The following is a 12,542-nucleotide window of genomic DNA, read 5'->3' as shown; positions in this document are numbered from 1 at the left end:
AAGCATTGACGGCGAACACAACTTCTCAGTAGCATAGCACAGCTACCTCAGTCACCTAAGGCACACGCAGACCAGAGCAGACTTCGACTGAACCTGAACCTGAACTTGAACCTCGCAACCATGAACGTGCCGAAATTCGACGAGCGCGAGAAGGCCCTTGAGAACGAGTATATCCGGCGCAAGGAGTACGTTACCTACCTAAGCCACTTTACGTTCCAGCATCACTGTTGACGTGAACGTGATTTCCATTTCACGTTCCAGCATCACCGTTGACGTGAGTGTTTGGGCGCGGTTCTAATCAAGACGTGTGGTGCCAGGGCAGAGAAGTTCAAGCCTGCAACTGCCCAGCCGGGCGGTTCGGGGCAGGCTGGCAAGCCACCGCCAACACAGAATGTATGTACTGTTGTTTCAAGCTGCAGAGTTCCAAGGGGTTCCCGTTGTCCCAAGCTGCAGAGTTCTAAGGTTCCTTTCGTTTGTGGGTTGGCAAACTAACTGACTGACTGACTGACTGACTGATTGACCCGCACCATATAGGCTGAGGCGAAGAACTAGAGCAGAAAAGGACCGGCCGTGATGTGATGTGATGTGATGTGATGTGATGGTGATGTGATATGATGGCCCTTCAGTAGTGAGAGAAGAGAAACATGTTGATACTCCGTACATGCAATGCACCGCCGAAAGATGTCGATATGGAGCTGGACTCGAGTTACGGCATCAGTGTCAATACTCCCTGGACATCAGTATACGGATCTCTCTCATGTGTGATGCCTACATCTGTCTCCTTGTGATCGCTACCAAGGACATTCGAGCGCAGTCTGGTTCTGGTTCTTGACATTCGAGCGCTGTCTGGTTCTGGTTCTTGTTTGTGGCGGTAAATGGGTTTTGGCCGACTGGAGGATCCTAGTGGTAGGAGGCAATTCCTGCCCTCGATCGTGGTTGTGTTGCCTCCAATACTAGTAGCAGGAAACAATACTGTGCAATCTCATCGAGGGTCGAACCTCACTGTTCTGTCAGCATTGCATTGGACTCTGGCTGGACAGGCTGGCTGTATACGCGTAGCCCAGTGCTGGTCAATTCTAATCGTACGACTACGGTACGCCGCCTAAGGAGCCCCTAAGCCCTAGAAAAATGGTGGGCGTCTATGTGCGGACGTCAGCCCTCAGGCAATGTATCCAAAGCCGCTTCCCCTGCAGACGATCCAAAAGTCCTTTACAATCTCGTTCGTCTTGCGCCCGCCGCGGAGGCTCTCGACTTGACCCAAGAATCGGGTTCTCTGGTCGAGCGTGGTGGCCTTGAGGGCCTTTTCGCTCATGACCCCGGACTCGAGCTTGACGGCCTCCCGAAGCACGGCTTTGGTGAGCATGAACTGTTTCTGCACAAACTTCTTCAACGGCTCCGTGATGCTGTCGATTTCCGATCGAGCACATTCGCCTCCGAGCAAGCGCAGGATCAGGGAGAGGATCCGAGGCCCGAACCGGTGCAGGACATTGCCGACTTTCACGCCCACCACGGGGTCGAACGCCGTCAATGCGTCCGGGACGGTGAAGTCGGCAAAGGCTGCGAAGAACGAGGCCGCCGCCCGCCGAGGTAAGGTGTCGGAGTCGGCCAAAACAACTAAACCCATCTCGAAAGTCACCGCCGCCGTTCCTTCGCTGTCCTCCAGCCCGAACCAAACGGTGCCCCATTTCGTCACCAAGCGAGCGAGGAAGTCGAGCGAGCTGGACGCGAACGTGTTGTTGGGCAGTTGGCCGGATCGTTGGAATGCCGAGAGGATCTGCTCCTGCCCGGAGCAGACTAGGTAGACAAGCTTCCTGACGGCTGCCGGCACGCTGTTGGGAGCGATTGAGGATAGCAAGCTCGACGCGCACGCCAAGGTGGCGTCGATGGCCGGGTTTTCGAGATGGACCAGTTCACAGATGAGGGAGAGTGCGCGCGGGTCTGGAAATTTGAATGGTGACTGATGCTCCTCGGGGAAGCCGGACTTGATGAAGTCACAACAGGCCTCGATGAAGACGTTGTCGACGTGCGCCTGCATCTTCTTGAGAGTGGCGTCATACAGACTCAGAACGGAATGCTGGACCTGTGCGCCGGGGCCTTGGGTCCAGAAGTCCACCTGTCCCGGGCTGTGAGACGCTTCAAGATCCACGGGCACATCATGGGGCGAGCGCAGGCCTTTTCCGACCCAGGCCAATGTCTGCATCACGTCAATACAGGCTCTCACCAGCTCCTCGCCCTCTAGGCCTTGGTCGTCAATCACAGCCAAAGCCCGCGCCACTGACGCTATCAGCTGCGACAGGGGCTCGACTTTGGCTTCGTCGCTCGGAAGAGCTTGAATGATCGCACTCACGGCAGCGTAGATTCGGTGCCGTTCTGCCTCGCCAAGGTCGCCTATCGTGGCAAGAGATTCCAAAAACTGCGAGAGCCCCTCGGTCAGGGTGGATCGGTGTGAATCGCATAAGCTGTAGATGGCCCGCGACGCCGCCGTGGCAGAGGTCTGCAGGTGTAATGACGAGAAGAGGAAGTTCAGGACCACGACCAAACTGTCTGGGTGCCGTTCCAAATACCCTTCGTTCTCCGTGATGAATCGGATTCCCGTCTGGCGGGCTCTGTCCGGAACGACAGGGTCTGATCGGAGCAGGTATGTCCACGGCTGACTCGCCAGCACCGTTGTGATGAGGCCGTCGTACCTCTCGGGATCGGATGACATGGTGTCGGAAAACGCGGCAAGACTAAATGTGGCTGCTTCGAAGGTGCTCCAGTCTGGCGAGGGCCCTTGTGACAGGATCTGATTGACAATTTCTTCGAGCAGCCCCGAACCGAGGACGGTGAATGCGGACAGCAAGAAATCTTGCACGTCATACCGAAAGTCCTGGAACTTCAGTCGCTCGTCGGTATCCCAGTCTTGAGTCGCGCTCGACATCTGTTCTGGCGGAAGCTTGATCTTTACCAAGCATGCCTGACACGCATCAACCGCTAAGGCTTCCACAAACGGCTCCGCCTCGTCATCATTTTCCCAGTCGGAGGATCCTTCAACAATCTCGCTGATTTTCTCCAGAGCAATCTGGCACACTGGATCTTCGATGACCGCCACTCCTTCACAGCGCAGGAGCTGCTGCAACGTCCGGATGATTCCCTCGTAGAGACCAGTATGGAGGTAGTCCGGTTTGGTGATGTCAACCTGACTCATGATGGTCTCTAGCAAATCAACGTAGAGAATCCCGTCGGAATCGAAGTCGCCATGCGTCAGGCCATCCACCATTTCTTCCGCCCTTCTGGAAGCTGTCAGACTGGCTGGAAAGTTGGGGATCGATTCTCGAAGAAGTTTGGGGGAAAATTGCTGCAGAGAAATGAGCATTTGAAGGACAGGCCCGGTAAACGGACGCTCCTCCAGCCAACTGCTGGTGGTTGCAATGCATTCTTTGGCCATAAGTTCTGGATCTCGCGTGGAAGTCTGGTACTTTAACAAGCTGGCCCAATATGGTGTCGCCTGAACAACCAGATGAAACAACTCCTCGGGGTGATTCGCAGACCCGGGTCCGTTCCCCGCCAATCGAGCAATACAGAACCGGAACAGATGCCATGCATCTGCACAGTTCGCGGCTACGCGTGTCAGGAGCTTGCTTTCCTCAACCGAGCTCTGGGGATGGCTGCTCAGATCTTCCGCCACGATAGCAGCAACCATGAGGACGCCCTTGAGCTGCTGATCTGGACACGCCTCTGCGTGGTCCAGCAAGAGCGCCATTTCTGGCAAGTCGTTCTCGGCGACATAACGTCCGCTGATGAAGCATGCCAGCACCTGCCTCAAGGGATATCCCCAGCCTGAATCTGATCTGACGAACAGCGCTGCCAGGGTTGAGCATAGTTTTCGGAGGACGTAGTTTACATCTGGTAGATTCACAAGCCGCGTGTAGTTGGTGATGAGAGCTTCAAGCAAGTAGCTCCTCATCCCCTCGTCTTTGCCTAGATGATCGTTGTCCCTGGCCCGTGGTCAGCAGAAGGAAGGCAGAGACTGCATCGGCGGCAGTGTGATGTGCTCACCAGTCGGCATTGATCTTGATGGTCAAGGTCAGCGCCCCATAGAAGCGTAAAATCGCTTCTTCATTCTGCAACAGATCAAGGCCAAGTTGCCACGCGGTCTTCTCTCGTTGGAGCCGCTGGATCTGTCTTTGGATCTCATTGATGCGTTCGGGAGCGGACTGATTGCTGGGGTCATTGAGCTGTCTGATCAACGTCTCCATGTTGGCGGTAGCGAACATCGCAAAGAGGCATGGCTTCTCGGATGAATGCAAGAGAAGAGATCCTGGAATGGCAGACACTGAGATGGAGGTGCCGGGCGATCTAAGAGTCCTGCATCGTGTGTTTGTGCCCGTGTTTGTGCTTGTGCTTGTGCTCCCGAAATCTTCCTAGGATTCTTGTCTTGATGCTGCAGTGTTGTATCGGTGGAGAGATGCCTTCACTAGAGTCTCCATCAATCTCAAGAGAACCAGAGGTCGTGAGAGTGCAACGGGGCCAGTACGAATGCTGCCAGAATTTCCAGGAGCTGAATTCTAGATGAGGGCGAGGTGAATCCGATGTTGGCTGTACGGAGTACAAAATCGTCGCCTGCCGCTTTTAACGGTCGCTCTGGGGTTCATCTTGTCGACATCAGATTGCGTTCCTGCATTCGAGGTTTGCGTGGCGTAGACCTGCGGGATCGTCTGGAGAAAAGCACCAAGCCGAAGCTCTTCGAGCACAATGAGCGCGTGCCACTCAACCCTGTCATCTCAAGCACAGCCTGATCCCTGAGAGCCTCAACTCACCCCACGAGTACTCCGTACTGTTAAAGAGGCAAGAGATCAACCACGTGAGGTCAGGCTCTCGTCGCCCCGTTTGGGAAGGGACGTGATGCCGCTCTGTGCTCAGCCCTGTGCTCAGCCCTGGCTGGCTTCTCCTGGCGAGACGTGGACTTTGATCGAATACAATCACTATCACGAGGCTCTCTTTTGTCCAGATCCTGTGGGCCACATAGCCGTTGTCTGGGATAAGGACATGCAACTGCACAATATCAACCGCGGACGTGACGTTGATTGGATAGGTACAAGCACTGCTATTACACAAAGGCATTTCGATGCTATCACCCGAATCCTCTGCAAAATCCAATCATGGATAGCTGGGCTTGATGAGAGGATATAGCAGATTCAAACCGGGGACTCCTAGACCCCTTAGCCGGCCTGTCTCTCGCATAAAGGATCTGAACCGTGATATCTCCACCGCGAGTTCTGAATTATGCCAGGCTGTACCCATGATGTCCCCGAAATACTCTAAGAAAAAACGTCTTCAGTCCTTTTCGGAAGAAAATTCCCACGATAAGGGTAGCAAGGACACCAGCAATCCCACAAGCAAGAGCTATTTTGTTGGACTCCTTGGCCAGGCCAATGGCTTCGCTCGTAGAGGAGTTGGACGTGGGGGATGCCGACGAAGAGGAGACGGAAGAGGCAGTGGTGGTGGTACTAGTTGAAAGGGTGGAGGGAGAAGTGTTGGAGGGCGGCGATGGAGGTGCCGTTGCTGGCTCGGTAGATGTAGAAGGGGACGATGAGGACGTTGAAGATTCTGGGGACGATATAGTACTGGTGGAAGGATCCTGACATGTGGATTGGCCGCCGTCTCCGTTCTGAATGATTTGCTGCGCATCGTACAATGGGTCAACATTGTATTCCATGCAGACATTGACAATCTGGTTCGCCGTGTTTGTCAGGGCTTCGCAGCCGCAGTTTTGCCAGACGTCCCGCGCGACACCGTCGAGGAAGCTGGCACTGGAACACAGGCATATGTCTTCCTCGGTGGTTGATTCGACGCTCGTATCCCCATAGTCGCATTCAGCCGGGGCATTGCTGTAAAGATAAGTCTGGGCGCACACGAGGTAGGGAGAAAAGTTGAAAGAGGCATCACTGAGCTGAAAGGTGCGGTATAGAACCAAGATGACTGCTGGCAATCGTGCAATCATGGCTGTTGGGAGAAGAGCCATTCTGAATATCGAACCTACCGTCGGGGAGAAGAAGCTGCATGGTGGTGCAGGGCCCCTTATCAGGAAGATGCGGGCGTTAGGCTGACCAGCCTTAGATCGATGAAAACCACCACCACCACCCCCCTGCACCAACCCAGCCAGCCTAGACCTGGACATACGAGGCTGATGTCTCAGCCGCCCGTATTCCAGCCGCCCTGTCAAGCACGCTCCATGTTGATTAGCCCATCACATGCTGGGCCCATCTCCACCACCACCTACATAACAAGGATCGGGTTGGAACGATCAATAGTGTGCGCCCTCGTGGGTGTGGCAAATCGAGACATAAAGCAGCCTAGCAAGGTCCAGATTGCCGCGTTCGATCTCGCGCATGCAGTCTCATTGAATATTTGTTCAACTAGGTAACCAGGCTCGAGGTTCAGGCGCCGTTCGGTTGAAGCGTGAGTTGAAGGTGAGAAGAGGTGTGAGGAGGGTAAGTGACGAGCAGGCGGGGTTTAAAGCGGCATCGCTTGGGGAAGCGCCCACGTGACACTTCCTCTCATTGTTGAGCCTGGCCTGCTACTCGTACTGTAAGACCAGACTATCGTGACCATCGCCTCACAGTCTAGGAACACTACTTGTTATTCGATGCGCTGGTCATTCTGGCGTCTGCCCTCTCTGCTACGTCGGTCCCCGACCAGTACCCGGCCAACCTCACCGTTCCAGTCGTACAGTGTACGGTCCTTTTCCTTCTCAAGTTCCCTCCGAAGCGTCGATATGGAGACGGTAGACACCACAACGCAGTTGGCGCAATTGCGCGAGCTCATGCGCCAGCATAAACTGGATGTCTACATTGTCCCTTCAGAAGACAGTCATCAGTCAGAGTACATCGCCCCCTGCGATGCAAGGAGAGCATACATTTCGGGGTTCACAGGCTCGGCGGGGACTGCGGTGATCACGCTTGAAAAGGCAGCGCTGGCAACAGATGGACGATACTTCAACCAGGCCTCGAAACAGCTTGACAGCAACTGGCTATTGTTGAAGCAGGGTTTGGAAGATGTCCCGACCTGGCAGGAATGGTATGTCAATTCCCTGAGTTGGTTTCTCTGTGTTCAAGACTGAGCTGAGGCTAGGACTACAGAACAGGCCGAAGGTGGCAAGACCGTTGGTGTCGATCCCACTGTCATCACAGCTTCAGATGCCCGCAAGTTGAAGGAGACGCTAAAGAAGAAGTCCCAAGCCGCGCTGGTCGGTGTTGCGGAGAATCTGGTAGACGAGATCTGGAAAGAGAGACCAGCGAGACCGGCAGAGAAGGTTATCGTGCTGTCGACAAAATACGCCGGCAAGTCTTACAAAGACAAATTGGCAGACTTACGGAAAGACTTGAAGAAGAAGAAGGCTGCCGGAATGGTGGTATCCATGCTTGACGAGGTGGCGTGGCTTTTCAATCTGCGCGGCAGTGATATCCCCTACAACCCAGTCTTCTTCTCATATGCATCCGTCACCCCCAATTCGGCAACTCTTTACGTTGACTCTAGCAAAGTTGGCCAGGATGTGAAAGATCATCTCAGCGGTGTGGTCGACATCAAGCCTTACGACTCGTTATTCTCAGACTTGGCAAACATTGCCGAGACCGCTGCCGGCGAAGTACAAACAGACGAGGCCACGAAATCACATACCCCCAAACTACTTCTCTCGAACAAGTCATCGTGGGCGTTGAGTCTTGGCTTGGGAGGAGAAGAGAAGGTGGAGGAATCCCGGAGCCCTATTGCAGATGCCAAAGCTATCAAGAACGCTACCGAGCTCGAAGGAATGCGGCAATGTCATGTTCGAGATGGTGCCGCGCTGATTGAATATTTCGCATGGCTGGAGGATGAACTGGTCAACAACAACGCGTGGTTAGATGAAGTCCAGGCGGCAGACAAGCTCGAGGAGATCCGATCTAAAGGCGAGCATTTCGTCGGGCTATCTTTCGACACCATCTCTTCCACAGGACCCAATGCTGCAGTTATCCATTATTCTCCCGAGCGTGGAAATTGTTCGGTTATCGACCCCAACGCCGTGTATTTGTGCGATTCAGGAGCCCAATACCTTGACGGAACAACGGATACGACGCGGACTCTGCACTTTGGCCAGCCTACGGAAATGGAAATCAAGGCGTACACATTGGTTTTGAAAGGCGTCATCGGGCTGGATCGAGCCGTGTTTCCCAAAGGCACTACCGGATTTGCCATTGATGCCTTCGCTCGACAACATCTGTGGCGAGAGGGTCTGGATTATAGGCACGGCACCGGTCATGGCGTCGGTTCATACCTCAACGTGCACGAAGGTCCGGTTGGGATTGGCACTCGCGCTGCATATTCCGAGGTATCACTAAGCATTGGAAATGTCCTCTCCGATGAGCCTGGCTACTATGAGGACGGACGCTTTGGAATCCGCATTGAGAACGTGATCATGGCGAGAGAAGCGAAGACGAACCACAAATTCGGCGAGAAGCCCTGGATCGGGTTTGAGCATGTCACAATGGTGCCCATGTGTCAGAAGCTGATCGATCCGTCATTGCTGGATCCGGAAGAGAGAGATTGGCTGAATGAGTATCACAAGGAAGTGTGGGCGAAGACAAGTGGCTTCTTCACCAACGACGAGAGGACAACCAAATGGTTGAAGCGAGAAACCGCGCCGATATGATGGCAGACCATTTCGGTTCCACCAAGGGGCTGTAGAGCTCCCGTGTATGAGCTGTAGATTTGTGTTTTGTTACCTTCAATGTGGCTGACGGACAGCAATCCGAGAGCCATGAATTCATTCATCAAGATGCACCAGATACGGTGGTCAACCAACAACAGCGCGTCACAGAGAAGTCTCGAGTCGTCAAGTCGTCGAGCCGTCTTGAGAAAATTTCATTGAGCGCAGTAGACAACTCGACTGTTCTGCCTTCTCGAGGTAATAGCAAGCCGATGAAAGCGATGGTGGTAGTAAAGCATTAGAATTGAATCGAACCAAACCAAACCGACTTTTGGCTAAGTAGAATCGACATGAAGATAAATACATTCTTAGTACAGAGACTATTACATATGTACTCTGTACTCGATACATATAAGGATAGTATCCATCCATCTCACCTGGAAGCGCCGGGCTCTTGGTCGACCATCCACAACCCAGGTCGACGCGAGCGCTTGTATTTCTCCCATCGGGCCAAACATCAGCGTCTGGCCCCTGAACCTTCGCCTAATGATACATACCTAACCTTAGGTAGGTGCATACACTGCATGTATGTACTGCGTACCTAAGGCTTAGGTAGGTACCTAGGTAGGGGACCTGCAGGCGGTTGGACAGGTGTAACTGCAACTGCCACTGCAACTGTGACTGTAATACAGTATCCTCTACACAAACTGTATCCGTACGTAGGACCAGCACAAGACCGAGGGGGGAGTTTCATCCCCAGCTTGGCATGGGCATGGGCCTGTCGACGTCTTTGCTCCCTGTGTTGTGTTCCTTCGAGGATATCTGAGATACATAAGTGTCGTTTCAGGTCCTACACATCCATCCATACAGCTGGCTGGTCGGCTGGCTGGCTGGTCTTGATGAACGTCGCGCTTATCTCGGCTGCCGCAGAGGTACGGAGTACATACATAGGTACCTATAATAAATGCATACTGTATTGCGGTCGATGGCTAGTATTGCCCTGGCCTTGGCCGCGCTTACGGTCGTCCATTGAAACTTCGGCGTTCACATTCTGAGACGCGTGGGTGAGGCCTGCTTGATTGATTGATTGGCGTTGTTGATCTCTGCTCTGCTCTGCTCTGCTCTGCTCTGCTCTGCTCTGCTCTGCTCTGCTCTGCTCTGCTCTGCTCTGCTCTGCTCTGCTCTGCTCTGCTCTGCTGTGCTGTGCTGTGCTGTGCTCTCCTCTGCTCGGCTCTGTGCGAGTCGTCGGGGGTAAACATGGTTCATCAACGGCTATCCGTTGTGCCTACGGAATATCCGTACTCTGAATCCGTACACATACCTTCAGACCCTGAAAGGCCCTGGGGCAGTGCTTGTTGCTTGCTTGGGGGCCGAGAAGGCTGCAGCTTCCCCCTGCAAGCGCGTGGCACCATCAGATACTGTAATGTACTCCGTACGTATCATTTATCCGTCCAACTTCCTAGAGGCAGTTAGGGGCGCTTCCAGGAACATCGTGGCTGATCAGAGGCGAGGCAGCGACGGTGTCACAGGATGCAAGGTAATAGTCCAACATGAGTACTCCGTATGTGTGCTCTATTAGCCGTTGATTTCCCATTGCTTGCGTTCCCCATGTACTTCTCATATCACACATGGCAGACAGATCCATATCTTCGCATGATGGACGGCGCATGCGCACGAGCAGCATTAAACCCCTGCCTAGACCATTCTGGGCCAGCACGCTGACAAGACACCTCTCGGAGGAGCCTCTCCTCTCACGAGGCTATGGGAAGCCGGGCCGGAAGGACCGCGTGCCGCCAAAAGATATATATCTATTGTTGATCGAGTTAGCATGCCTCGTTGGCGGCTTGTTGACCGTCTTCTACTCCAGGTTGGCCATCCTGTTGGGACAAATCAACCAACTGATCGTGGTGGGCTTTCTGTTGGCTGTCATGTCCATGTGTCTTGAGGGCCAGGTCCTGCGCACCGCCGTCATTCACACGGCTATTCGGAGTGGTTCGACGATTCAAGACCTCGATGCCTTACTGCGCAAAGATCCTTTTGCATCCAAGGTCCACCTTGCATATCGTCTGCTTTTGTTATGTCTGATCGGCCTACCGCTTTTGTTGAGTGTCGGATACAAACGATTCACCGGAGGACAGAGTACAATCGAGGTGAAGAATGGAAATGGCTTCTTTGGCCTCTCATCCACCCCTGGAAAGCAGCGCATAGGCGACGGTCTGTCCATCTTGTCCGACGTCTACGTTCCGTTCTGGATCGACCCCGGCCTCAATCGAACATATGGCTTCAATATGTATATCGCGCCTGATAACAAGACCGCGGCCATCGTGGACTCGCCGTTTCCATCCTACTTGACCAGCCTTCAGTCGACTCTTCTGGGCGGCGAGACTCTGTTACTGTCAACCACGGTCAATGCAACTGTCTCGGAGATGGTCAACCCAACAGAGGCTGAGCGCAATAGTGAAGACTATTGGGCGAATGTGCAAGATGACTTTGATCATGAGTACGCGCTTAACGGCGACGATGTTCGAGGTGCGAACAACGCTCTTTGGGCTGGAATGAGTGGCAATTTCCTCACCAACTTTTCGGTCATGTACTTCGCTGCATGGAACACCACCAGGAACGAATCCTTTACGTCCGAGGCCATCCGCACTGAGCAGACGCGGAGAATGGCCAAAGCCACATGGCTGATCTCTGCATCCAATATTACACTCACCGAAACAGAGCTTATTGCAGACAGCACCCTGGCAAACCAATCCCTGGTGCAGGAAAATGCATTGGGCCTGCAAGAGATGTTCAGCAACTTCCTCGGCGAGTACGACTGGCACAATCGAGCTGCCGCATTTGATTTTCCATACCCGGCTCACCATGATGGGGAACTGAGATATTTCCAGCCAGTCAACACAGTGCCGCCACTGGCAGCGGCGATGGCTTGGGCACGCATCACCAGCTTAGATACCGTGGACCGACCGCAAGGCATTCAAAGCGGCGAGCTGAGGGCTCTGACAGGATACGACAAGGCGGCACAAGACATTTTGATAGTCAAGGCTGTTCCGACGCTGCGAAAACAGCCGCTGTTGATAGCGATCTTGCTACTCAACCCTCTGATCTCATTGACTTGTGTGGTGGTGAAAGCGTTATTCTTGTACGGAAGCCCGATCGGGGACCAGTTCAACACAATCTCGCTCTTTGCTGCAGCCGAGGGCAGTGACCTGAGTGCGATGAGAGGAGCGTCATTAACAGGTCATCTTTCTCGGGAAGTCACAGTGGCCTTTGACATTGAAAGAAGAGAAAGTCTGCTTGGTGGACAGGGTAGCACCGCGGGTGGACTTGACCAGATAGTCATGACGTTGGACCAGCCGGGCCAGACGCAGGGGAGGATTCGAAATGGTGTTGTATATTTGTGACGAGGTAAGAATATTGGAGACGTGATGCGTCGCGTAGACATTAAAGGTTGGGCAAGAAGCAGTTCTAGATGGAAGCGCTGGTCCAGGCGACGAGGCGAAGAGGTGGACGAATAATAATAACCTTCTATATTCTATACCACTTGACACGCATCTCCAACACCTCGCGTGTCGTCTCTTCTCACAGACGAATGCACCCCGAACATAATCGATTGCTTCCGCCGGCCGGAAGTTGCTCTCTGCGTCAGAGGAGATGTATAATGCGTCACCGCCTTGCTCACTGCTCCTTTCCTCGCGTCAAGTTCGTCCACAAGCATGAGTGGTAACAACCCTTACGCCCTCAACGGCCACGGAGGTCATCGCCAGTCTGGCGACTCGAATCCTTATGCTCCCACCAATGCCCCCAACACCGTGTCCGGTGGCCGGTACGCGGATCCCTATCTGAACCAGCAGAACAATGCCTCTTCTGCCTCCAT

General features: G+C 53.8%; 4 protein-coding genes across 4 annotated transcripts; 2 read left to right on the top strand and 2 right to left on the bottom strand.

Annotated features, from left to right (window-relative positions):
• Positions 1–1,159: 1,159 nt before the first annotated feature.
• A1O3_08073 (uncharacterized protein) lies at positions 1,160–4,238 on the bottom strand (the record flags this gene model as incomplete). Its single annotated transcript, XM_007738173.1, has 2 exons — positions 1,160–3,977; positions 4,039–4,238. The coding sequence occupies 2 exons, from the start codon at positions 4,236–4,238 to the stop codon at positions 1,160–1,162; spliced, it is 3,018 nt and encodes a 1,005-aa protein (XP_007736363.1).
• A 1,251-nt stretch (positions 4,239–5,489) lies between these two features.
• On the bottom strand, positions 5,490–5,983 carry A1O3_08072 (uncharacterized protein; the record flags this gene model as incomplete). Its single annotated transcript, XM_007738172.1, has 2 exons — positions 5,490–5,589; positions 5,676–5,983. The coding sequence occupies 2 exons, from the start codon at positions 5,981–5,983 to the stop codon at positions 5,490–5,492; spliced, it is 408 nt and encodes a 135-aa protein (XP_007736362.1).
• Positions 5,984–6,757: 774 nt separating this feature from the next.
• A1O3_08071 (xaa-Pro aminopeptidase) lies at positions 6,758–8,668 on the top strand (the record flags this gene model as incomplete). The annotated part of the gene is made up of 2 exons (XM_007738171.1): positions 6,758–7,059; positions 7,114–8,668. The coding sequence occupies 2 exons, from the start codon at positions 6,758–6,760 to the stop codon at positions 8,666–8,668; spliced, it is 1,857 nt and encodes a 618-aa protein (XP_007736361.1).
• Positions 8,669–10,293: 1,625 nt separating this feature from the next.
• On the top strand, positions 10,294–12,069 carry A1O3_08070 (uncharacterized protein; the record flags this gene model as incomplete). Its single annotated transcript, XM_007738170.1, has 1 exon — positions 10,294–12,069. One exon carries the CDS (start codon positions 10,294–10,296, stop codon positions 12,067–12,069), a length of 1,776 nt encoding a protein of 591 aa, XP_007736360.1.
• Positions 12,070–12,542: the final 473 nt, after the last annotated feature.

The sequence above is a fragment of the Capronia epimyces genome, assembly GCF_000585565.1.
Source record: "Capronia epimyces CBS 606.96 chromosome Unknown aczIQ-supercont1.7, whole genome shotgun sequence".
Lineage (NCBI taxonomy): Eukaryota > Fungi > Ascomycota > Eurotiomycetes > Chaetothyriales > Herpotrichiellaceae > Capronia > Capronia epimyces.
The sequence above is the reverse complement of the archived record's forward strand: the minus strand, read 5'-3'. Positions and strand labels throughout refer to the sequence as shown.